General features: G+C 46.4%; 1 protein-coding gene across 1 annotated transcript in view; it reads right to left on the bottom strand.

The window, feature by feature from the left end:
* Positions 1 to 18,997: 18,997 nt before the first annotated feature.
* Positions 18,998 to 25,921, bottom strand: part of Lac (septate junction protein lachesin) — a 65,984-nt gene continuing 59,060 nt past the window's right edge. The window contains exon 6 of the mRNA XM_077669641.1: positions 18,998 to 23,996. Within this exon, the coding sequence (XP_077525767.1) occupies positions 23,866 to 23,996 (131 nt within the window). The 3' untranslated portion in view covers positions 18,998 to 23,865. The remainder of the gene's footprint in view (positions 23,997 to 25,921) is intronic.

The following is a 25,921-nucleotide window of genomic DNA, read 5'->3' as shown; positions in this document are numbered from 1 at the left end:
TCACCGGAAACCCTTAAGGCTACGCTCACGTGAACGTCCCACAAGATCTTGCAAGCCCGATACATGGGTCATGGCCGAACATACTCCAGCTCGCATTAAATATTATGGTGGTATCCTGCGATTCCGCCATTACAAGTCAGGCGTGGTCTATTGCTACCGGTGTTTCCGATCCGGCCATATGCGTTCCTCATGCCTGCAGCCTGAACAAGGACAACTCGCAAGAAGCCGTTAAATGTGGCATATGCAGAAAGGACGGCCACGATGTTATGTTCAAGGAGTGTCCCGTAAACCGCAAGGCTAATGAAGCTCGTCGCCAGAATTCCCGCGACCGCAAATCGAGACAGAAAGACGTGCACGATGGCGGCGTTGCGACGTCTAATCGATACGCGGTTCTGACACCCACCGGTGAGGAGACGTTTCTTTTGTTAAGCCTGCAGACTGAGCCTGAAGATACCCTTACGTATAAGGAAGTACTCAAGCGTCGCAAGACACACCGGAATGGTAAGGAACAGCTGCGTGAGCCGGCACTGCAAGCGTCTGGAGAGCTGTAAGAAGTCGAAAAGCGTCTCAATGCGCTTGAGAAAGAAAGCCGACGTCTTCGCCAACGAAAAAGTTCGCTCACCCGCTCGTCTTAATGGTCAGCGACCGCTGATAATCGCTCTTTTGCTGCTGCTACGCCTGCCTCACTTGCGCTACCGCCATCTTCCAAGCTATCCCCGATCGCACTCAATTTCGTGGCGCAGCAACTGCAGCATCTGTCATCGGTTTTGCTGGCACACCTTCCATCGATGCAATGATTCCGAGGGACTACAAGTGTGTGATGCAGTGGAACTGCAGAGGACTCTCAAGCAAGGTGGGGGAGCTTCGCTACCGTATACTTATCGGAAGACTCCCCGCTTGGCCCTTGCTCCTTCAAGAAACTAATTCTCTTCCGAACCTGCCATGGATTCAACGCCTATGCTTCACCTAGTATTTCGGATCGTCGGTGTAGGGCTGTGTCTCATCCACCCGGCAAGGCCGCAGTCTAATTGCCAACTGTTACCCCCAGACTCAGGTTAACCTAGAACCGTGGTGCAATGACTGGCAGGAAGTAGTGGCCGCCGTGTTAGTGAGCCTTCCTCACACTAAGGTAATACTATTGCCCTGCTACGTGCGCCCGCACAGCGGAAGTTCTCCTGCGTTGCGACTAGGTTGGATTCAGCATCTCCTCCGCGCGCACCCACAGTGCACTGTGCTGGTCGGTGAAGATTTCAATGCACCGCATCCGACCTGGGGATATCAATACTCTAGCGCCCGAGGAGCGATAATGTTGGACGCATTCAACCCATGCGCATTTCGCTCGCATCAATCCTGTGGACACCCCAACCCGTCGACAGGAGCATCCACGCAGCCCTTCATACTTCCCCGACCTTTCGTGGTGACTTGGAGCTCGGGCTGTGTCTTCGGGCCGGGATCCGGACTCCTGGGGAAGTGACCACTATCCCATTCACCTCCTCCGGATATAAAGCGCCCAAACAGAAGTCATTGCTTTGTCACAGACTGGGACTTGTTTCGGAAGGGCCTGAATACGTCCGTCTGTGAAGAAACCTCGGATCCGCTGCGTGTGCTATGTGCCGCTCTTCGGGATGCCGCGCGCACTTCCTGGGCAGAAAGAACAAGCCTGCACCAGACCTACATCCTCTAAACCTGTGGGCAGCTCGACGCAGAGCAGAACTGGCGGCCAATAAACAGCCCACAAATCCGGAATTACGGACTTCGCTGCACCGCCTCACTGCAGCCGCGCGCCGTCATGAGAAATAGCTATCCCGTCAACGGTAGCTGGACTGGTGCGCCTCACTAGGCCCATCTTCTACCAGCGCGTCTGTATGGCCCACTTTTCGCCGTATGGAGCGTGGTGGCCGCCCCCAAAACACGGCAGCCGCGGCATGACTTGCCTCTGGACGTACTCCGAGTCAATTTGCTCCAGACGTGGCCAAGCACTTCTTCCCGAAGTACGACCAAGCTCCACCAACATTTGTCAGCTTACCTACTCTTCTACCGAAGGTTGGTTCGCGCCCAAGCCAGGAAGACCTTGACGGGAAAAGGCGTATGACAACGTGAGCCACTTTGCTATAATCTGTATACTGCAGAGAAACTAATGCGGCGGTCATTGTCACTGACTCGCAGCAGGCTTGTCGGAATTTCGCTAGGGGACGCCTGCGCACAACGCGACGCATCATCCAGAGCAGCCCCCGAAGAGGCTAATCAGCATTGTATGGGCTCCGGCATGGTGCCCCTGGAAACGAGGCGGCTGACGCCATCGCTCGATAACTGACCCATCGAGCGGGCGCCGAGAGCACCGTTGCCGAACCCGAGCGCATGCAGCCCTTGACCTCCCACACAGAGATCACGCAGCACTACAGGCTGTCGCGTCAGACACTCGCTCCCCCCCCCCCCCCCCTCCCCCAACAAATCTCCACCCAGAGAGCACGAACGTCGTTTACGTGCTCTCCAGAAGAATACATTCCGCCATCCTATCCGGCTTCACCTTTCATCTCGCACGTGTCGAAGCATTCCAGCACCGTTACGATGGCGTCGTTTTGTTTCTTTCGCGGCCACTTTCTTCGCTTACTATTGTAAGCGAAGAAAGAACAACCATTCGTAACTAAATGAACGCGGGGAGTGCCGGTGAAGTTCATATATTTTGCCTCAAATGTACCTGCATTTCTTTCGGGCTAAATGGTGGAGCCATTTATGACCTGCAGTGCAAGCTGTTGCTGGAGTTTCGAAGGACTGTGCCTATATAAACGTGATGTTCAAGTGTTCTCTTAACTGTTGGCCGGAAGGCTGAATCGACGGACAAGCGGGTATCTCTTCGACGACTGTTTGGGTGCGTGACTCCTCGTGACTGCGGACCAGCTACGACGACTAGCCGGGCCCCTGAAGTGCTCCGCTCTTAGAAACAGGGGGAAAAAGCTCGTTCACGGATAGCGATAAGAGACCAACCTTGCACTAGGCCTTTCATTTGCGGAGAAATACATAATTGGCGAAGTAAAGGCACTTAATCGCTATTAGGGTGTATACATTTAGATAAATGGAGGAACGAAAGAGAAAATATAGACAATCAAATGTTATTTGAGAAGTACTAACCGGAATATTTATATTTCAAACAATGTTATTGTTCATTATTTTGTTTTTTTAACGAGTTATCAGAAGTTTTTTTTTTATTCAGTGACAGTAACTTTTTTTTTTCATTTGTGGAGCGACAACTGTTGCGTAATTGAGCGCCACCACAGGTGAAAGGAACCTGAGGTTTTTATAGCGCAATTACAAAAAAGAACTTGTAGTTTTTTGGTATTCTGCGTTTGTGTTTACTTTCTTGTGATAACCCAGCGCACCTGACGCATTATTATCAATGCATTACCGAAGGCACCTTTTGTACTTTGCCAAGCGTTAGCCAGTTTTGATTAGAAATTAGAAAAAAAATAATGTATGTAATTATTTCCATTGAGCTCATACGCTTCTCAACATGAAAATGTTGGCTACTTGATGTTAATTCATTCCGGGTATTTATTTTGGAAAGAGTGTGTGTGTGATGTGGTGTGGCCTCTGTTCCGAGAGGAAACTAACCCACCGGCTGGTGCTCCTTTTTTGCCACCAGGTCGTCGCCCGTGTGGTGGCGGCCAGCCAGGGGAAGCCCGTCACGGCCATGTAGGGCGCCGCAGCCGCACCGTTTCTCCGCCACCATCGTGAGTGCCTGACTGCGCACGCGCAGCTTTCCTCTTGCTCCGTACGCGCTTCTCGTACACAGAACACTTTAAAATATGGGCGCAGGTTGCACTAGGGGTGCAAGGCTGGAGAAACAGCAAAGCTGGGGGCCCCTACCCCTTCGTCGGAGACGCGGCTGTCGCCCCTCAAACGGATTCCTGAACTTGCCGTTCAGAGTTCTCCATGACTGGCAGGGCCGGATGGTTTTTCCCGCAGGCCTTCGCATATATTTCGCAACGATCTCTTTCTCAGGCTTTCAAATCTCTTCCATATCGCTTTCGTAATGTGGACCGCGTTCGCACGCGCTAGAACTCGCGGCAACCGACTTCGCGAACTCGGTGTCTAGCGCGTCTCTGCTCCCCACTTCAGGCACGAACACACGTTAACTGACGAGTAGAAGAGCACCACGCCACGAACACTGGGCAGTGGGTTCTCGAAGGTCCAGCTGGCAGACGGCGGGAGCTCCACACCAGGCGCATACTAACGTGCGCTCACTATTTTTGCTTGGTAGTTTTTTTTTGCGAGCTCCTCCTTGGGCGCAAGCCCACGCGCAAGCCTGGACGACGCCGTTGTACACGAGCCTTTATATCATGCGTTGCGGAGTTACGACACGGCTTTAAGGGCACTGGTGAGGTGAGGCGGAGCCATGCCTAGGCTAGCGAATTGAGCACGACGCTATGCAGAGCTACGCCAGGGGTTGCTAGGCAACGCGAGGTGACGTCGTGGCTCCGCGAGGTTTTTTGGACGGAAAAAGCTCGTATTAAACAGCTCCGCGGTTAAAATGCAAATTATGGTGTTTAACGCACCTAAGCATAGGCAGGCCATAGGGAGGGCGCGAGATTGGGATATTGAACACCATGGGGTCTTGAACATGCGCCGACACATGAACCATCAACACACACGCGTTTTCGCCCTCCGCTTTCACAAAAAAAGTGGCCGCCGAGGCCGGGATCAAACCCGCGACCTTGTTCTCAGCAACACAACGCCCACAGCACACTTCAGCGTGATTGTTGCTTACCACGGCCGGAAAAGGAAACGCTTTCGTGGATAGGTTGCATTTCCGGATCGGCAGCTGCAGACAGGGACCGTAGGAGTCGTTATTGGACAAATGTTTGGCGGGCCTTCGTAAGGCGGGCAGTGGCAACTGTTAGCTTACGGGGTCCGTATTATGTGGCTTGCTGCGTTGCGGATTGCCGTGCTATTTACATAATGCGGAATTTTATAGTAAGCGCCTGTCCTTGCTTGTTAACAATTAGACCATGGCAATGGACAGTTACCGCCTGCGCGTTTTGACTAAATGAGTTGCAATTCGTAAATAAAGGGCGAGCGGCTCAACCGTTAACATATTGTGAGCATCAATCTGTACGATGCGCTAGTGCCCACTTCGAGGAGACATGAACAAGTGCCCTTGTACTGTTGTACCAATTCACCGTGTACTTCGTCTGCTTCTGACTACCATTATTATCATCCTGTCGTACCTCATATCTTCCTCTTACCAATCCTCGCCATAATTCCTGGTGCTAGAGTTCTGGGTTCCGCTCGGAATAAACGCATTGTGACGTCTACCTAGCTCTGAGACGACCCTCCTGTGTGACAGCTGTCCTTGACGTAGCCCTGAATATATGTAGTGGCGTTTCCCTAGTTGACCGGGACTCCCTGATGCTAAAGTCATCGCTCCAGCTGTCTGGTTTAAACCAGAGTATCAGCTGGTTTAAATTAGAGCTCAGCTCGCCTTCCCAACCCTCGCACGCCTTTGCGCGAGATTCACCTGCCGTTGATGCTCTCTCACAAACGAAGAGGTCGAGCTGGGGAAGTCGATGCGGCAGTCCGGCTGGCGTTTGTTCTAACAATGGGGACAATTAACTCACTCTCCTCAGCTGGGGGCACAACAGGTTGTCGCCGTTGGGTCGCCGCTTCTACTCCCCACCATGTCGTATGGGACGCCCTGACGTGAAAGACCTTGACACTAACTGGACAAATTTAAACTTGGTCACTGTTGTCTTCGCGGAGAACAGCGCCTTAACGTCGTAGTTTGGCTCAACCAAGGAGGTTGTACAAAGTTATAGTTAATTCTTTTCACGCCCATCATTCATCTCCTCTTAAGAGGTCTTAATATACCGCACATGACTTTAATATTATCTCTAAAAAATAGACTGGGGGCAACCCGACAGTCCAAAGACGGGTAGCCATGACAACATTTTCGGCAGATCGGAGATAATAGCACTGCGATCGCACTGTATATCATTTTATAGTGCCTAATCAAGTAGGAAAGCAGAACACCAACACGGCTGATTCTGCAAAAGTGGGACGCTCAGACGGAAACATCATTTACATTTCACATTATAGAAAAATTTGCTCAGCTTGCAGTAGTGTGTCAAGGCTAGAGAAACAGCAGAGCTAGCGGTCTCTCTCCCTTCATTGGAGACCTGGCTGTTGCACCTCACAAGGATTTCCAAACTTGCCGCTAAAAGCTCTTCATGACTGACAGGCCTGCCGCATGGTTCGTCCGCAGGCTTTCACATCTCTCCCAAAGTGGATCGCGTAAGCACACGCTAGAACCCGTGGCAACCGGCTACGTAAATTCGGCGTCTCTACCGGGAGCTTTTCTGTGATTCCCACTTAAGGCGCGAACGTACGTGAACTGGTGAGGACAAGAGCACGTGGGAGATCACGCCTCGAACGCTGCGCAAAGTGTTCTCGAAGGTCGAGCGGTGCCAGCGCGCGCGATTAGGTCAGAATTAAGCCAGGCTTGGCTCTGCCTACGCGGCTAAGCGAAGGTCATGCCAAGCGCAGCGTGCCGGGGAGTATGTTTTCTTGTTTTTTTTTTTTTTTTTTGTTTTTTTTGCGAACGCCAATGGACAAAGCTCAAGCTTAAACAGCTCTGCTGTTAAAACTTTCAAGCATAGGTCGGCGTACTCACTCGTGAGTACACTCATTCGTACTCATTTGTACTCAAACTCACGAGTGAGTACGATGATGAGTGATCACACACCCAGAAAAAAACAGTCAGTACGATGACGAGTGAGTACAAGGGTAAGTCCACTACTCGTGAGTACAGTACTCATGAGTACACTACTCGTGAGTATGAGTACTCATGAGTACAGTATTCATGAGTATGAGTACTCATGAGTTTGAGTATTCATGAGTATGAGTACTCATGAGTACACAGTACTCATGAGTATACAGCACTCATGAGTACAATACTCATGAATACTGTTTTTGCGAGTGCTTGCACTCTTGAGTATATGCACTCCTGAGTACAGTAGTGCAAACAGTAGTGCAAACAAGAAAACGGACGATAAAAGCTGCCACACGAAGACACGCAGTTAACGCAGTTTACGGCCACGGCCGCACCGACAAGCCCCGAGCTCCCCTAAGCCCGACCCGGCCTGAGAACAAGAGGAGAGGCCAGACGCAACGCGAGTGCTTACGTTCCGTTTCGCTTTCTCACATGTACTTGCCTTCGCGCAGTAAGTCGCCCAACGACAGTGCACCGCGTCAGACGTTTTCTTCCTCTGTCCTGATTTATATGTAACCTGTGTTTTTCTAATCAATTAAACAATCTATTTTTTCTACTTAGTCTTTCACTCGAGCTACGACTTAGATAACAGTGCAGATAAGTTGATTATTCGTGAGTAATACAAATTGAGTACTCATGAGTGCAGATTGAGTACTCATGAGTGCAGAATGAGTAGTACTCATGAGTAGTACTCATGAGTACAGATTGAGTACTCATGAGTACAGAGTGAGTACTCATGAGTGCAGATTCAGTACTCATGAGTACAGATTGAGTACGGATACTCGTGAGGACAAATGAGTTTGAGTACAAGTGAGTACGATTACAAGTGAGTATTTGATGAGTGAGTACGAGTGATTTTGTGAACAGACGAACTTTTTGAGTCTGAGTTTGATTGAGTACAGCGTGAATGAAAAAAATTGTGATTGAGTTTGAGTGAGTTCTTTCTGTTTTGCCGACCTATGCTTTCAAGACGCAGGACGTGTTCAAGATCGGCTCTGCGCTGCGCTAAACTTCGGGAAATCACCTTCGTGTCTGTAGATGCACGAAAGGCTGCCCTGAAGACGCCTATTCCCACTGGAGTCTACTTCCTTCCCAGAAACATAAGGCTGGCGCAATTCAAGAGCCAACACACACGCCCGCCTCTTGTAACAACACTTTTGTTCCCACGCAAAGGTTGGCAATCGTCAGTCGACCAAGTCCTCCCGCTGTCAAGCCACTATCCTTCTGAAGAATTTGGCGCACAATTGTCTTCGGTAACGGAGGCTTCAGCCCATCTAACTCAATCATGCTGTAGAAGGAAATACTACATGTTTACCCCATCAATCTGATTGATTTGCAAAATTTCAACTCTCCCATTAGGAAGTATAAAGCAATCGCTCCTTAATATTTCATTCCGAAGGGATCCTCAAGGTGCAGTTTATTTGGTTCTCTTTTTAGAAAATGCACAGCTTGCACTAGCGGTGCTAGGCTAACGGATCAGCGGACCTGGGGGTCCACATAAATGTTTCCGGTTTTGCTAAGTTTTGCTATGTTTTGGATGTTCTAGCTAGGCTATAGGCTAAGTGTTTAGGGGTGGGGCCAAGTTTAGCCGTATTTTACAAGGAGTTCCGGTCGGGTCCAAACACTGACAGCGCATCCCAGTAGGGAAGAAGCTAGGTTGACCCCAGCCCCCCCTGTTTCTCCAACCTTGCACCACAAGCTGCTCCAATTTTTTGCGTTTTAGTAGCCCAAGAAGGACCATCACCCTTAAAATGCAATGCAAAAGGTGCGCGTACGCATACTTCCCTTGTGCTCACACTCGGGCAGGCGCGAAAGCTGGCTTTACTGTTATAATACCCTATCTGCGGTGGTGCACCCTTTGGGGTACAGTTTTTTTAGATGCGACGCATCTCTTGCTTTCGGGCTTGTCCCTCCTGCGTCGTCGTCGCGGCGTCCGTCCGCATCCCTCCTGCGTTCTTCTCTCCCACAGCTGTGTGCAACACTCTCACTCCGGCTCATTAGCATACCACAGCTGGCGCGCTTGTTTGGCGCGCGCTTCGCCGCGTAACGCTGCATTAACAACTGCTCCGGCGCGCGCAATTGCCCGCATGCGCGACTCTCCTCCAGTGTCACCTCTCCTTCAATCGCTGTGAATATAAAGCGGGTATCGCGCCGCGGCGGTTCAGTCAAGCGCTCGCTCTCGCACTGACGTGACCTTGCTTTGACTACTTCGTTGAACCCCCCGATGCGTCGCATCACACCAGGGTTCCCTCGCGGGAAGATGGGCGTAATTTTTTCTCGGTATTTTGTTTGCTAACGCCCCCCGGACCAAGCTTTAAAAAGCTCCGCTGTTAGTTATTTGACTACCACGTGCCGGGTGCTTTTAGGCACAACGGTGCGCCTCAGTGTTTACGATTCATGTGCTTTGATATGGAAGAAAACCACCGAGTATGGATTCGCGGCCTTTTGCACCGACTGCAAGTGGTGGTTCAAGTTCGCTTCCTGAAGAATGCACTTCGCCCCTTTTTCCCTTATTTTTGATTCAACTTTTACATTACTGAAACTGTTATCTACGACTCCCGAGGTTTTCACCAAAAAACTGTTCTTCAGATACTAGTATAAAGAACCCTGCACTATCTGCTGCGAGAAAGTTCACGTGCCTTTCTTTATGGTTTTCAGCAACAAGACGCAAGCAAACATTTACGTAGGCTTAACACGCATGCTCCGTTTAATAAATTCAGGACCGTCCGACACGCAAAGAGAATGGTGGGCGTCACGAAACGGGGCTAGGAGCAGATCTTCACTCGCTACCTTTTAACGACGCTTCATGCCAGTCTCCACGCAGGAATTCTCGATGAGCTTGAGGATCTCGAATTATACCTCAGTTATCAGCAAAGAAACTCTGCACATTTCTGCTTATTCACCGTCTCGAGTTGAGCTTGGGTTGTCGTGGTGCTTCAAAGTTGGAAAGGGTTTTCCTTGCCGAATTGGCGTTGCAAAGCCACTCTTAAGTATCCACACTGTATTCTTCTTCCTCCTGCGAAGTGATTCATAAGCCTGTCTTTGAACATTCGTGCCTTGTTCGTGATCTGAACATTCGTGAATTCTTCGCGCAGTAAACGGCATAGTCTAGGTACGTGTCCCATCGAGGGTCCCATCTAGCCCCTCATAGCGAATACCTACCTGTATAGTGATGCAAATGCTAAGAAGCCACCGGCGCGCGGTGCTCACAGCAGAATACTCTTACTACCAAAAAGTTCGAGTCGTGAAGGTCTGGGTTGAAACGAGGTAAAAAAAGCCATTATACCATAAATTAACCGCAGCAAAATGGAAATTTCGCTTAGGGGGTGCATATCTGGGGAGTTTGCAGCGCACAGTAATACACGACGGGAGCAAGGAACACTTAAAAACACTGTACATAGAAAGCATATTTCATTCACACATACAATACGTACAAAAAACCACACACAAGATTTTTCGTGCTAAGTGACACGTTTTACAGCCGCAAATGTTATTCTCTTGGCTGACACAATAGGCTTCTGCTAGTTCCGTAAACGTTGGTTATTTACGATGAAAAAGTAGTTAAGTATCGATATACATCGGGTGACAACCACGTTCTTCTTGGTGGTAGGAAGGTTTCAGCGCGTAGAATGCCTAATCCATCAGAGGGGCTCCCTGAAACGAACCTTCCAACAGGGCCTCGTACACACATCTCCGTGACAACGTCCTTCGATGCACTATGCCAGTCACATAACGAACAAAAGACTGCGCATGGTTTGGGATGTTTAACCTTTATGGTAGTATTACACTGGGAATTTATTTGGGCTGACATTACGCGTTTACAAAACACGCTTTCTGGTAGTAGCCTTTGGCAGTGAAAGATGTTTGGGTGCCGCACATGATTCTGAAATGCCTAGAAAAGATAACTGTGTAATCTTCCTTACATGAGCCTAGCTAGTTTTGTACCGCGTATTCTGATACACGTGTTAAGTGAATGCTTTCAGAAACCCAAACGTACTCGCGGGAAATGAACGTGATCTAACGATAATTGCTTTCATAGCGCCGATGCCAGTTGAATACGTTGCTTCTGCTTCGATCTATAAAATACAAAAATTCCTGGCAGTACTAATAAGCGAAGCTATTCGATTGATTGTTTATTTATTAGGCTGGGTTATACCGTCCGCAAAATGGCGGGAAACAATGCCTTTATGAAAAGTGAAGTGCTGATTTCCCTTCCAGGGTGTAGACCGAGGGGCTGGAGAAAGGAAAGGATGCGGTGCGTTGCAACGCGCCCTCTACTGAACTCCGCTGGCTGACAATCCAAGGGGATGTTTCGGAGTGCAGCCCTCGAAGACGCACCCATGACGGCGCGGTCTCAAACTCTCGAGGGTCCTTGCCTGAAGAACTGCGGCTTCCTGCGTGTCTGCTCTCTGTAGCAGCTTCTTGTGTGTCCTGGTGGAAGTAAATACTACTTGAAAAATCTGCGTCTCTTTGTTCCCTCTTCGTGTAAGCACAGCAGCGTAAAAAACAACGTTTGGGGGAGTTAAAGGCGATAGGGGTCAAGTCCTCTCGCAGGCCGCAGTTGCAGGAACTGGACTGCCCTGCTTGCCATTTCACTGTAGCTAACTGTTGCAGTGCGGAACAAAGAATCGCTTATGCATGTGCAGTCAAGACACACTTAATAGTCAAGGGAATTAAAAGGTGAACCAACAGAAAGAAAGCAACGGAAGATAAACAAATGCAGGTTGCCATGGTTCTGATCAAGTCGTCGTGAAAAGCTAAACAAGCGGCAGAGGTTGAATATAGTAAAAGCCTATGCGCCAACAGCTAGCAATGATGATGAAGCCGCAGAAAGTTTCTACGAGGACGTCGAATCAGCAATGAATACGTTGAACACATTCTTCTACAAACGAACGAACAGGAAATGGACGCAGTGTCATAAACGGTAAGGGCCAGGTACTAAATGAGCTGATATAGGCCTCCCCGCATGAAAGCGGTATCTCATTTATACCCTGACGTCATAGGGCACAAAGCGCTTGGCATGCTTCTTTTCGCACTGTTTTTGTTTGGGCTTGCCAGAAATTTGCGCGCACAGGCGGCCAAGTTTTTGTGGAGCAGAAAACACCACCGGCGCTTTGTACCTTTCTGCCACCTTTTTCAGGTTGTGCGTAACCCTAACAGGCTTCCCCTTCGGTTGTTCTGGCGGCTTTGCACCTACTTGGCCTTTGGCTTTCCGCAGCAACGCTTCGCCAACACCCACCAAGACATATCTCTGACAACCAACCGACAGAAGTCTCTTTAGTTGAGAGTCAAGGCTCTCTTGAACAGTACGTACACAGGACTTCTTGAGTGCGGACTCTAGAACCAGAGACACTATGGCACTTTTGATAGTCTCTAATGGGAATAAGAATATGGCAGCAGCTGTTTGCAGGCACACGTGCGATAGATCCAACAAACACGGTCGGATGAAGATTTAAAATTAATGCCTAAAAAGTGCAGGGTTTCATGACTTGTAACCTCGTGCGTAAATGCGAGACCCTTCCCATGCCGGCAAAAATTTTTTTAAATCCCTTTTGTGGCTTCAGGGTAGTTAGGACAACACTGTTTTCTTAAAACCACTAAAAAATCGTGGACATATGTAAAAATACGCAGAAACTTTCTTGTCAAAGCTTAAAAGCAAGTCACGGTCAACACTGGCAAGAAAATTGTTGCACGAGACCGGCGCAACACAGGACCCGATATAAATCCCTTGTTTTTGAACGTACATGCATCCTTCGAAAGAAAGATATGTTTCATCCAGATAAAACTAATAAACGCATAAAACATTCCACAGACACACCACATGAATTCTGGAAATGGACGCCACCGTTTACATCAATGCATTGCCTAACAGAAGCAAACAGTTCCGAGTGCGGCACAGAATAAAACAAATCCTCAACGTCAACTGAAAAAGCAAACCCCACCGAGGTGTCATTTCTTATATAATCTATGACCTCAAGTGAGCTCTTATAGTGATACACTGGTCGTCGATGATAAGGCTACCAAGACGCTTACTAACAATGCACCGAAAAGGCATCTTATTCTTATGCATCTTATCTGTGAAAAACACGCTCAAACAATTGCTCTTGGAACTAGAAACGGCTTTTGCTGTACAGGGCAGCTCAAGTTCCCGATATAATTCCGCAGCTTTTGCTTTTACTTTTGGGGCACTTGCCTTCACGGGTTTGAAGGTCTTTTCTACCGCTTGCACTGCCTTTGCACTGAATACACCGGAAGGCATCTCAACAAACACCCACCCTCCTTGTTGCTCAGAAGAAGCCGTAGCCCATTGTCGTTGAGGTACTGAACCACAGAACTTGTCTTCAACTGTGAACATTGGCTTGACTGCTTAGGAACAGTCCTACGAATGCTGTCAACATCGTCTAGGAGACACCGTTCCCAGTCTTCGAAGCCCCCTTTTTCCGCGATCTGCCTGTTAAAGGTGAGTAGCTCGTGAGCGGGGATCTTAGGTTCTTGACTAAATTTGGGCCCTCTTCCTAGAACAGACTTGATTCGGTCGGGAAGCTGAGCCTGTTCCAGTTTGCCAGGCGCGGCCTCGCAAACTGATGAGCTGGGACTCCCAAGGAGCCAGGAAACGTGAGCAGTTTGCGAGGCAGCGCCTGCAACTGAACAGGTCCCGCTTCCCGACCGAATCAAGTCTGCAATATTAGAGATGTCTATAGCTACAGTCAAAACTTTATCTAAGCAAACCTGATCTTACAAATTTCCCGATCTAAAGAACAAATTTTGGCTCCCCTGCAGGTTCCTATATGGCTCAATGCTTTCATGAGCTGGAACTAATGAAGTATATTCAGTACCATTCCTGATTTAATGAAGTATTTCAAGAAACAGACATTTACAAAAGGAGAAATTTCATATCTGTTTCGTCAGAACGCCAGGAAGATTATTACACCATGTCAGAAAAAAAAAATCTAGTTTTGTTTTTAGGGAGCTCTTCAAGATAAACACTGCAGTCCCGTGGCCGAAGCCCATGGCATCCCAGCCAGGATGCTTTCCACAATCTTAGAGGGAAATTACGCCATCGTCTATGTCACTTCGTCTTGAATTGCGTCGAAGAAAAAGAACCTCAAGAGCACCCTGCATGAAAAGTTGGAGGTTTACATGGTTCACTTCGTCTTGAATTGCGTCGAAGAAAAAGAACCTCAAGAGCACCCTGCATGAAAAGTTGGAGGTTTACATGGTTCTAGGACATGAAAGCCAAGAACGTTCCACTCAGCACAAAAATGGTAAAACAAAAAGTGCTGTGTTTCTCTCATCTGCTGGGACACGACAACTTCAGGGCAAGGCCTGGCTGGCTTATTATTTTCACCGCGGACTCTCGGCCCATTGATAATTTATCGGCATGCGAGCGCCGCAGCCGCCAAAATTACGATGTCATGTCAGCTGCTGGGAAGCGCCTCCCTTTAGACATCTAATTTATAGAACCAACTGCTTCTAGAATGACAGTCCCAATTTTACAAAGTTCTCGATTTAACGAAATATAATTCGAAGTTTCTGGTAGGTTTGTTAGATCGAGTTTTAACTATATTTTGGCGCCACTTATTTCTCTTGGTTGAAGAGGCATTGAAACGGCAAGAACTAGAACTAGAATGAAGTATGCTTGCGAAATTTGCGACCTACTACCACGAAAACTGGACTCGGTAGGTAAAACACTGATGGCATTTTGGGAGGGAACAATTGATTACGCTTTTATTACCTCCCCTATGAGCAGTGGCTGGCACGACTGACCAGCTCTGACCTCTTTTAACAGGGTAGCCTGGGGGAGAGGGCCCGGGTGGCCAGCGCAGGCCAAGGTATCCCGGATGCCCACCAGGTGGGTGCCGAGACGTGAGCTCGCCATATTAAAATTTACTCCTTCCTCTCCTGTCTACCCTATTGTGGTGCCAACCTGTAGCAAAGAAATGTGCTGTCCCAGGTGCAGAGACCATTAAATTTTGCCCAATTTTCTGCCACTAATCCAAAGTAGGTGTACAAAAACAGCTCAAAGGAACAAACTTGCCAAAAAAGTTGTGCGCTCGGAAGTATGCAACTCACAAGCTGCCATTTATTAGCGACGTATCACTAAAAGTATGCATAAATTAGTGCCACACCCACCCGTGTGATGCCTACAAAGTGCATTCAAGGCAAAGGAGCAGCCACTCCAGGCGTGCCGTGGTATATACGCTGTTCAACGTTTAATGTATTGCGTGGAAGTGGCAATAAGCTTTCATTATTACGCCGAAAAAACAGCGACCCATCGGGAATCACTGAACGGCCGAAATAATGACAATGAACCCGTACACCGTGGTTTTTAGCAAGCTCAATTTTTCCTGAATAGGATTTTTAACACAGAATAAAAACAGAAATAGAGACAAATCAGAAGCATCTATCTTGGGAATTCAGTTGACAACAGCAGTTTTATACTCGGTTACAACTCAAAAACGGCACCACCTCATGTAGTGTATCACTCCGCCAAAGCGCCGGACCCGTGACGTCAGTGCGCGCGCGTTTTGAAAGGGGTTTGCTAAATGCGTGATATCGTCTGCCTTGTCTAACGCAGTTTGTTTGTCGTTTGTTTGTCGTCACTGGGGTCGTTTATAAGCATATTAAGTCCAAAAAATCACTGGAACGCCATGTTAAAAATATTCCTAGTAACGCCCTACTTGCGCCGCGCGGAGAAACATCTGGCTACGGTGATAAGACACAGCGGCAACTTCCGGTGCCGTTCTTAAGTTGTCACCGAGTATAGTCACTTTCATTGGTAACATGACGCATAATTGCATTTGTGGGATGACCTGAAACAATAACAGCACTTGACTGCCCCCACATTCTTTTTATAACAGCTTGCGATAACTCGTTTTTCTTTTTTTTCATTTGGAAGACAACATAAAATTTCTGTATTTTAAGAAGCAGAGAGTTATAAATGCAATCGTTCGAACGGGTATTTTACGCACAGCTTCAGTTAGGTCAGATTTTAGCGGCTTTGAAGGCAGGTTTGATGAATAACGGTGTCGGGTCAGTTATTTAGGGCTTTAATCACAAGTGAAATTGTGAAATAAATTGCTAGTGTGCACAGTCCAGAAACCAAGCTTCTTGAACCTTGAGCACAAATTTTCTGTTACAGCTGCGCCATTGACCATTTGCGTTCCTTTTAAAATCTAACAGGTGCCTAGATCAGTGAGATGTTTTTTTTTGTAATTTTGCATAAAGCCGCTTACGAATGCAGTTAAAACACAGTCAATCACAAAACCATGAACATAGCAAAGTTTTACTACCGGTTACGTGTATAGTGAAACGTTAATACCATCTTTCCCATTACGGAATTACACAACAGGTTCCTGGTATACCTGCACTTTGTTGTCCACTGAACCTCGCTTTTGCATTGGCATTTTTTCTTGAGGTTGTTTAAAAAAGCCATGGATAAAAGCTTTGCATGTTTTTCTTTACTCTACGTTCCTGCCAACATTCCAAACACAGCACGAAGAGAACGCGTGTAATGCTAAAAGTCAAACGTTGGCGATCCGTTTCACTTGCAATTGGAAGTATCCTAGGAGTCGTGTCCCGTAACGGTGAACACAGCAGTACTTCAACTTGAAGATTGATCAGCCCCCTTTTGACCCGAGATTTATTGTGGCTCGCATTTTTCAAAATTGGGTTTAAAACCAGCATTGTGCAAAAAAAAAAAAAAAATCCAGCAAGTCTTGGGGTACACCCAGCCCACGTTCGGGAAACAACGTACATGCTGTAGTTAATTACACGATCTTTACTTCTTTAAACTTGTCATTATCCATGAACCGAACCTCTTTATCAGTAAGCACCACTGAAGGGTGGCTCGCACACTTTTCTCGAAGGTCAGTTAAAGAGGCTAGAGGCAGCAGGTTACCCTAGAGCAGCGTTCTGGAGTTGTAGTAATAAGTTGGTCAGGCATTTCAACTCCTGAGGGGACCCCGATAAAGAAAGGAAAAAAACGGATGGAAATAAACTATCCGTGATTCCCTATGTGCGCCATACGTCGCACAGCTTGAAGAATGTTGCCAGTTGGTATGGTGTCACGGTGGTTTTTTTCCACCCCGCGTAAACTGGAGGGATTGTGTGCTGCTGTACAAAGAAAGGCTTCGTTGGCAGGGAGGGCAGCAAATTCGGCGTGTGGCAGAAACCATGAGCACAGGTATGTGGGCAGCCAAACCGGCGTCGTGTACAAAGTCCCTCTCTCGTGTGGCGCGTCATACATAGGGCAGACTTGTAGGTATGCTAATGTTAGATTGCGAGAGCACGCGCTCTCCTTTGACAAACGTCTGCGACCTCCTTTGGCCTCACACTGCCACATGTGCGGCTGCCACCCGGTGTTTTAGGAAATTGATATTGTTATCAAGCACCCGAAGCAGTTACACCGAGAGATAGCTGAAGCCTATCACATTTGCGGGAGGGGTGAAAAGTGCGCGAGCCACCCTTCAGTGGTGCTTCCTGACAATGAGGTTTGGTTCATGGATGACCACAAATGAGTCATGTTCCCCTCTTTTCTTTTTTTCTGTTTTGCTTTCTGTTTTTCTATGTAATTTTGACACAAGTGGCGTTGTTTGCCTTTGGTATAAATGTTTGTGGCAGGCTTTCAATAAATTGAGTTGAGAGTCAGCGCCTGTCCTGTGGTTATTCTTCTGTCTGTCTTCTCTTCCGCGCTGTGATTAGTTATGAGCTTGAAGCCTGAGGCTATGAGCTAGTTATGAGCCTGGTGCACTTTATGACTAGAGAAAAAAGTAAGAGGATCTCACAAACTTTTTTCATGTTAGATACACTGCGGTAGTCGTTGCACTGTGGTTAGAATTTTCTGTAATGTGAGGAACAAATCACTGGTCTACTGCTTGTTGCAACTTTGAAAAGCTCTCAGTGATGTGCAGAGTTTTCAGATAAGCTTGAGATGGGCATATTTGTCATTTCAAATTATCGATATATCGAACTATTTTGCGATCCCCTCGAGTTTGATATATTTGTGTTTGACTGTTCTTTTTTTTTATCGTGTGCAACATGTGTCTTCAGCCGTGCGCAACATGAACTAGCAGCCACCGCGAGAACGGCATCCACACAGGAGCGGTTCGTCCCTCCGCCACCAGGGGCCGACTGTTCGATCTCGGGGCGAATAATGTCCCTGACACGCTAAGGGCGCATCGGGAACGTTTACACTCTCACAAATACACCTCATTTGCAATATGGCTGCTCCCCATGAATATTTATTTCTAACACATGCAAACAGTAAATCTAAGCTGTGAGCATGCCGCAAAAGCAATGGCGACAGTGGGGAGTGGGCCTGATGGCACTCAAAGTGACATGACATCCCCGACAATGCCACATCCTCCCGTAATATCACTTGCTGCTTAAACCGTCAGCCTCCTCATTTAAAACAAACATTTTCTTGATCCCGTAGCCTTTTTACGTACCCTTTAAGAATAAGCTTGGCAACGCCTACAAATGCTAACCATACTTAAAAAACTCGTCCCAGCACTAACCACACTAGCAGCTGGCCGACACGAGCAGAAAAGAAACAGCGTGGAAATTCGGCAGTGGCTGAATGGGAACCTTTAGCGGCGAAGCACTTTAGAGGCTGGGGCTGTTGGTATCTCCCGTCGTCGTCGTTGTTGTAATCGTCGTTCGTCTCGTGTAGTCACGGTACTAAAACACTGGGAAACTCATCCACGCCTCATGCTAGAACGTAACACGTACTAAAAAAACACCGGGACACTGTGCTTCAAAGTCAAGAGACTTTTACAGCAAAGCTGTATATCTCCACCCCCAACGGTTTCATCTCCATTGTCAAAAACGCCAAGGTGCCAAGAATACATTTATCCACTGCATACTTGGCCTCTCCCCAGGTTTCAGGTTAGAGGAGATGGCCCAGGATTTTTTCCCAAACACCGCACTTAGCTGCACTGCTCAACGGATTAACCATCTTTTTATCCTTCTCAATGCATGGGCGTTTTTTTCATTTTCAAACAATCTATCGCAGTCGCGGTTGCCGACGAGTGTGACTTGAATCAATGACTGCAACACCCGGCAAGCTATAAACCGAGACGTGAGACCATTTCGCCTTGTTTGTTTGTGAACTCTTGACTTACACTACACTTGTATATACTTCTTTATGGCAGCGCGCTGCTCACAAGTCAGCGACAGCACTCAACTTTGAATGCCAAGCCCACTAGAGTAAGACAATTACTGAAACTGAAGTCTCAAAAAAACTTTATTGAAGTAAAAAAAAAGTGTACCCCACACTTTCATGAAACCCGCACAGCGATTCGCCTCACACAAAAGCGTCACGTCAGTACAAAAATAGAGGTGTGCTGCATAGTTTTCTCAAGTAGGGAACAAACACTTGATCACTGACGAGTCGACTGGCTGCGTTGGAAATGAGACGTCCAGACAGAAATGGGTTCTTACAGAGCAGCTCTTCCTGACAAATTTCCGACAGCTCACAGGCAGAGAGGCGTCAACTTTTATCGCGGCTCATGCTGCAAAAAATGAGGTCCCTCATGGTAGTTTTCAGTCACTGTGTACATTCTCACAGCAACGCTGACAATGGCCTAGTAGATGTTTAGTTTAAGAGGGGACATGGCTCTTAAAACTGCTTCTTTTAGTTGTCAAGTAAACTCTGTGAAACTTGTCAGTCTTGCTGCTTTTTTCCACTGATTTCAAATATGCCATTATTTTTTTAGTAAGTCAGTTTGTTACCAAGATAATTAGAGATAATTAGTCATTCTTGGAGGAACAATAGACAAAACAGCGTTAGTCATAGAACTGTACATTTTCCAATGCTACGAACCCGGGTGAGTGCGATAAGAGATTTGGTTTTTTGATGCACCGCTTGGAACCAATTTTACAGCTCATTAAACTTAGGTGCTTGAAATGGGCATCCGAAATGGTTCCTAGCCACCTGGGATACCAAGGTTTAATGAGCTGTAAAATTGATTCCAAGTGGAGCACTGAAAAACCGATTCTCTTATTTCACTCACCTGGGTTCATAGCGCTGGAAAATATAAAGATTACAGTTTTATGACTAACACGGTTTTGTCTATTGTTCCTCCAAAAATGACTAATTATCTCTAATTATCTAGGTAAGTAATCGACTTAGTCAAAAAATAATGGCATATTTGAAATCAGTGGAAAAAAACAGCAAGACTGACAAGTTTCAAAGAGTTTACTTGACAACTAAAGGAAGCAGTTTTAAGAGCATGTCACCCTTAAAAAAGAGAGCTCGACTTGTGTCATCAGTGAAAGCTGCTTATGGAACCGAAGCAAGCATTTTCCCACAAACAGCTTTAAACAACTCTGCTACAACGTAGAATGGAATATGGCACCTCTGGCGCCATGTTTATGTGTATGTACAGCATGCAAGGATGAGATCTCGAGGTTAAATACACGAGTGGCTCGACCACACACAGAAGAAGTAGCAAGTCGTAGCCGCAGCCAATCTCGCCTCAACAAACCCACAACGTAACAATCCAAAGGAAATACAACTTGAAAAAAAAAAAAAAAAGACATGTGCTAAAGAAACACACAAGTTGAAACAGAAAAACTCTATAAAGAGCAGTGCCATTGCAGGTTTGGGCAGATACATTTTCGTTTCCGTACATGAAAGAGTGATGCGATCACAATTTAAAGTATAGCCGCTGGCTTATTTTTTGGCCATTCTTTCCAGAACACTAGGGTAAGATAGGAGTGCTTCTTCAGAGATTTTATTTTACTGATTGCTTGATTCTTTTGACATTGTTAACGCTCCTGTCAGGCAAAAAAAAAAAGGCTGTCGACTTTTTGAAGATGCAAGACTGGTTTAGAAAGCAGATGACTGTAGCAACCCTCCACTCTACTGATGAGGTACAGTCGAACCCCGCTACAACGAACGCCGCTTCAACGAAATTTCCGCTTCAACGAAATATTTCCAATTCCCCGTCAGCTAGCCATAGAAGTCAATGCAACAAAGTCCTCGCCACAACGAGCCATTTGTCAGGCTTGCTTTCGCTTCAACGAAATTTTCGATGATTTGGGCTGGGTTTGAACAATTATTTTACAATAAAATAAGCATAGCGCCAGCTATCTGTAACTTTTTATACATTCAGGACGCTTAGTTTCGCCGAAAATGCGCGTTGCGACCACACCGCCACCCAAAACAAAACAAAAAATAACTCATGGGCGCACGCCATTGCTTGATGGTGATAACGATGTGGCTGGCCGTCTTTACACGAGGCGCAGGCCCGCTTCGCCAAGGTGGAGCCCCAGAGCTACAGCCAATCCGTATCCAGTTGAAATTGCATGAATGTGCTCCGCTGCTGGCGCGGTGCCGTCATGTATGCGTTGTGAGCAGCTGTCCTTGCCGTTTTCCTTCTACCATTCTTCATAGCCAAGAGCGAAAATCATGTTTGCGCGTTTGGTCTTGAAGCCTAGTCATCCTATCTTAGTCGCGAGCGCGCGGTCATGTTAAATGCAAGCGCGCGCGTCTTGCCTGCCAAGGTCAGTAGCTGCCGTGCCCTGTCAGAGGATAAGATAACGGCACTGCTCCTGCCACAAGCGAGAGGGGGGACTTCCCACGGCCTAGCAGCTATCTGCAAGTAATCAGCTCGGTGGACACGCCTTGTTGTACAGCGATACGTTTTGCGCCTGCATATCTTCACCCCCCTCCGTAACGCGTTCTTTGAGTGGTGAAAAAACAGATAACCATTGGTATGTTTGTTATCCGAATAAACATGAGTTATTGCGCGTCACTCCCTTTTCTAAACATTGTATTATGCTGCCAATGTTGCGGAAACGCACGGGGCTATTTTTCTGGCCTTTCCGTGGTGTGTTGGGGCAGATTTCGCCTCAACGAATTTTCGCTTCAACGAAATTTTTCGCACGTCCCGTCAATTCCGTTGTAGCGGGATTCGACTGTATTCTACATAACAATGTCGTTGCAAACAAATTAGGTTAACCACACTAAATGGGGCCTGAAATGTTTATGAGCAGTCACTACAAAGATACAATTTGTGCTTGAAGGTCACACATGAACGCTGCCGAATTCTTTTCTTTAAACGAAACGGCACAAAAAGAAATTGCAGTAAGCACACCTTGAAGTTGAAACATTCTTCAAAATTTTTTGCTTGATTGCAAAGTAGAAATGCAGTAGAGCTACTGTCGGAAAGAAAAAACACGACTAAGAAAAAGCTTAAAGATAAGACTCACTCACGTCGCCATTCAAACATCAGCAATGCTGCTACAAAGCAACTACTTCTGCACAACTGTGAAGCCAATCACACACAATGAGATATTCAGACAAAACTCACACGTACAAGTTATGTGTACAAACTTTTGACAAACACCCTTTCATTAAAGCCTGTCAAACTGCATAGTGTAGCGCTTGCACGAAAAGCCACAACAAAGATATCTTTCAGGCAGTGACGTTGGCTGTCTCGATCAAAAAAAGAGCGGCCACCATGAAACAAAATTATCTAGGAAATCGGAGAAATAATACGAAATGTCATACATTCAAGCGTGACTTGCGAGTTGCAAAGCCAAATGATCATAGTTTGCTACTTGCGCAACCATCTTGACACAGGACTACAGGAAGAAGCACTATCTTCACCAGCTCTGACATCATCCCTGAAAGAATACGTATTCTCGATAACCAAGCACACAAGCTAAACCCACTCAAGCACATAACTTTCGGCACCATCAAAGCTGGCGTATCTTTAAAAAAACATACATCACGATCACTACGAAAACGAATGACTACAGAAACAAACCCTTACAAGCAAACAAACGCAAAAAGCAGTGTTCAGATAAGCCTCACACCAAAGATTCTTGCTCGTTTTTGCTATTACTTTCCTTGCACACAATACGTCACCCCAATACCATAGCACTTGCACACGTTAATAACTTCTTACTGCACAAATAGTGAAGTGGCGCGCATTACCTAGCGTTCACAAGAGTGGACTGTCAGTTACCAGGATGCCATTTGAATCATTGAAGCACTGAGTTCAAAAAAGGCAGTTTGAGAGGACTTTGAGGCTGGTGAATCCTTTAAAGAAGCAAGTTTGGGAATGCTTTCTGTATCACAGCTGTTTTGGCAAGCAGCTTTACAGCGGTCGATTGTTGGTTCGCTTTCATCGCGGAAAACTGGAAAAGCAGAACTTCACTCGACACGTGAAACAGGCAATCTACTGGACGTCAAATGTACTAAACATTGGTTTAAAGAGCAGAGTAAATGCACACCGACCTCTGTATGCTCCGTCGTATTGTTTTCTGCCAATTATGTAGTTTCCGATTGCTAAGTGGCACTTTTTTTTTTAGGCTGATTCTCCACTTATCGTTTGCTTCTAATAAAATCTTGCGTGTTATGTTGAATTAGTGTGCATTTCATAATATTTATCACCGAAAATGAGATCCCAGTTACTCTGAGCTGTTTGGATAAGGTAAAAAGTATTGCTTGACTGCAGCAGTTGAAGGCCTCTTGCACAGAGGCACTTCGAGAATGTGCGACAGGCATCAGAAAGACTGTTTTTTGCAACTCTCACATTGATGAAAGCCAATGAAAACAGAAGCAGGAATGTTTAAAACATAACAGACTGAGGCAGTCATTTTTACACCAGCTACCACCACTATTGCAGCTTGTTGCAGATTGTTTAGACGAAGCTTACTCAACTATCTTTTGCAGGGAACTTGAAATCAACTGACAAAGTGGTTCAAATGCACCGTGCCTAATTACCCTGGCACCATCACGCGAGAATCACATTCAGACCCAAACCCTTTTCATGTCTTCTAAACTTCTTCTGAAAAACCTTTCACGGAAATCCCCCTAGGTGGCCAGGTGAGAAATAAAAGTAACTCTCAACCTGAAGTCAGCCATGTCTTTGGCTGTGTTCGGGTGAGTGCAAACGTCCCCTGTTCAGGCAAAAATCCACTGGCAACAAATACACCAGCTTGTCCCCTTAAGACTCTATACTCGCACAAGGTGTCACACGGCCACTCATTGTCACTCAGAACACTCTTGTTCGTCAACGACTCGCTCCCCGAGACAGAAACAGACGAGAAAAAAAGACTTCTCCTTAAGGAACAGCGCTCGCTCAATGCTTTGCCAGGAGAGCACACAGCATGGACAGCAGGACCAGCACAGAGGCCGACAGGCTCTGCAGGTGGCAGGCGGCGGCCTGGTAGGACTTGTCGCACGCAGGCGGACAGATCACGTTCACAGTCTCTGTAAGTTTCGCAGAAAGAAGACATCGTGCACAGTGAACACACATGGACACATGAACACCTGAACATGTTAATCACAATCATCATCATCATCATCACCACCACCATTATCATCACCACCACCATCATCATTCTCCCTGCAAAACAAAGGCTTCCTCAGGCCTACTTCTAGTTCATTATCTTAGTGGTGGCCATTTTGTTATTTTGATGGCCCATCGGCTGTCAGTTCTTTGTATCACATGCTCAGCCCAATGGAACATTTTTCTCTTAATTTTAGCTGGGACGTCTACCGCCAAAGTTGCTCCCTAATCTAAAACATTTGCCTCCTAGTACTTCCAACTGTTACAGCTTAGCATTCTTCTCGCTGTGCTTGCTTGCTTTATCCCAGCTTTCTTTCAAGGTTCCCAGTCTCACCTGATTTTTCTGCCCCATACATTAGTATAAGAAGTACGCAACACGGTAAAAGCTCATTACAAGAGACACTTAATTATAGGAGGCATTTGAATGAAAACGGCTTGGTTGGTTTTCCTATGTTTGCAATGTTAGGAACATCGCATTCAAGAGACCTTGGTTACAAGAGACATGATTCTAGGGTACCTTGAGTGTCTCTTGTAACAAAGTTTTACTGTAACTGCATACCATTTTTTTTTTAAATTATGAAGCTAACACACTGCTCTTTACCAAACAGCACTTCCTGAGTGCATCTCAAAGGAGTGCATTCAAAATGGCACTGCAAGTTATTTTGTTGGATCATTGGATTAGGAACACGTTCTCAAAGTTATTCAACTACCTTGCTGTTTAGTGTTAAAAACTGGCTCACAGAACAGACCCTCAAAGAGTACAATGTGAGAACTGGGATTGGCAAAAGGCGAAAAAAAAAAAAGGCTTTAACAATGCAAGCGCAACAAGCTCAGCAAATACATTCATTTGCATCGCACCAGGAGCTTTATTCATTGTTATTATTGGTTGTTGTGGTTGTTGTTGTTGCACGGACTGTGACAAGGTCTACATCGGTGCATTGGGCTATTCTGCAGCAACTATGATGTGAAGGAACAGAAGGTGACCACAACTGCTTTCACAGAGCATGCGGGGTTAACAGCACATGACATCGATTGGGGTGGACAGCCTATCGTGTAGATCGCATCTCAAAACGTTAATAATGCAAACCACGTCATAAAAAATAAACTGCTCCAAATTAAGCTTTGCTGTCCATCTACTCATAAAGCTTATGCTATCCTTGTATTATTTTCACTGTGGAGCCATAACATCAAGTGTATGTTCTTATTATTCATGGCCAGCATCCTCTCATCCTTACCACTAAGCAAGCCCCCAAAAGCATTTCTGCAAGGTCAACTTGCCTGGCTTGAATTAGTTCGTGTTAATGTTAAACTTGTTAAATGTTCTGCATAGCTGAGCACCAGTCCGTTGCTCATCACAGCCTTAACAGTACACAGTACAGTAAACTACAGTACAGTACAGTACGGTACAGTAAACAAACTTAAAACTGCAGTACACAAACTAGCTGATCGCATTACAGATTATTTGGCAATAAAGGAATTGTTGGGCTAAGCCTTAACAAACAACAAAGGGGCACACTGCACTTAAAGAAGCAGTTCCGCTTTTTCTCGTATCCGGGGAAGGATGTAGCGGCTTACAGTTTATTTTTTTTCTCCACTTCGAGGCAACATCTATGTGCTCTGTCGCCATGCCTGCCTGGATATGCTTGCAATGACATAGACAAACATCCGTTGACGCATGTGCGTTAGCTACCGTATAATGCGGAATATAGGTCGAGGCGGAATATAGGTCGACCCCCTTACCTTGTAGACGAAAAATGCAAAAAAATAGTTAGGTACCAACCATTGTTTTATTAAGACAATAACTTGTTTCGTCTTAGATTACTAATTTAAAACTGTCTGAAGTATC

Source organism: Haemaphysalis longicornis, unplaced genomic scaffold (genome assembly GCF_048455015.1).
Source record: "Haemaphysalis longicornis isolate Haplotype H1 unplaced genomic scaffold, Haemaphysalis longicornis Haplotype H1 scaffold_47, whole genome shotgun sequence".
In the NCBI taxonomy this organism is placed as follows: Eukaryota; Metazoa; Arthropoda; class Arachnida; order Ixodida; family Ixodidae; genus Haemaphysalis; species Haemaphysalis longicornis.
This window is presented reverse-complemented; position numbering and strand designations above follow the sequence as displayed.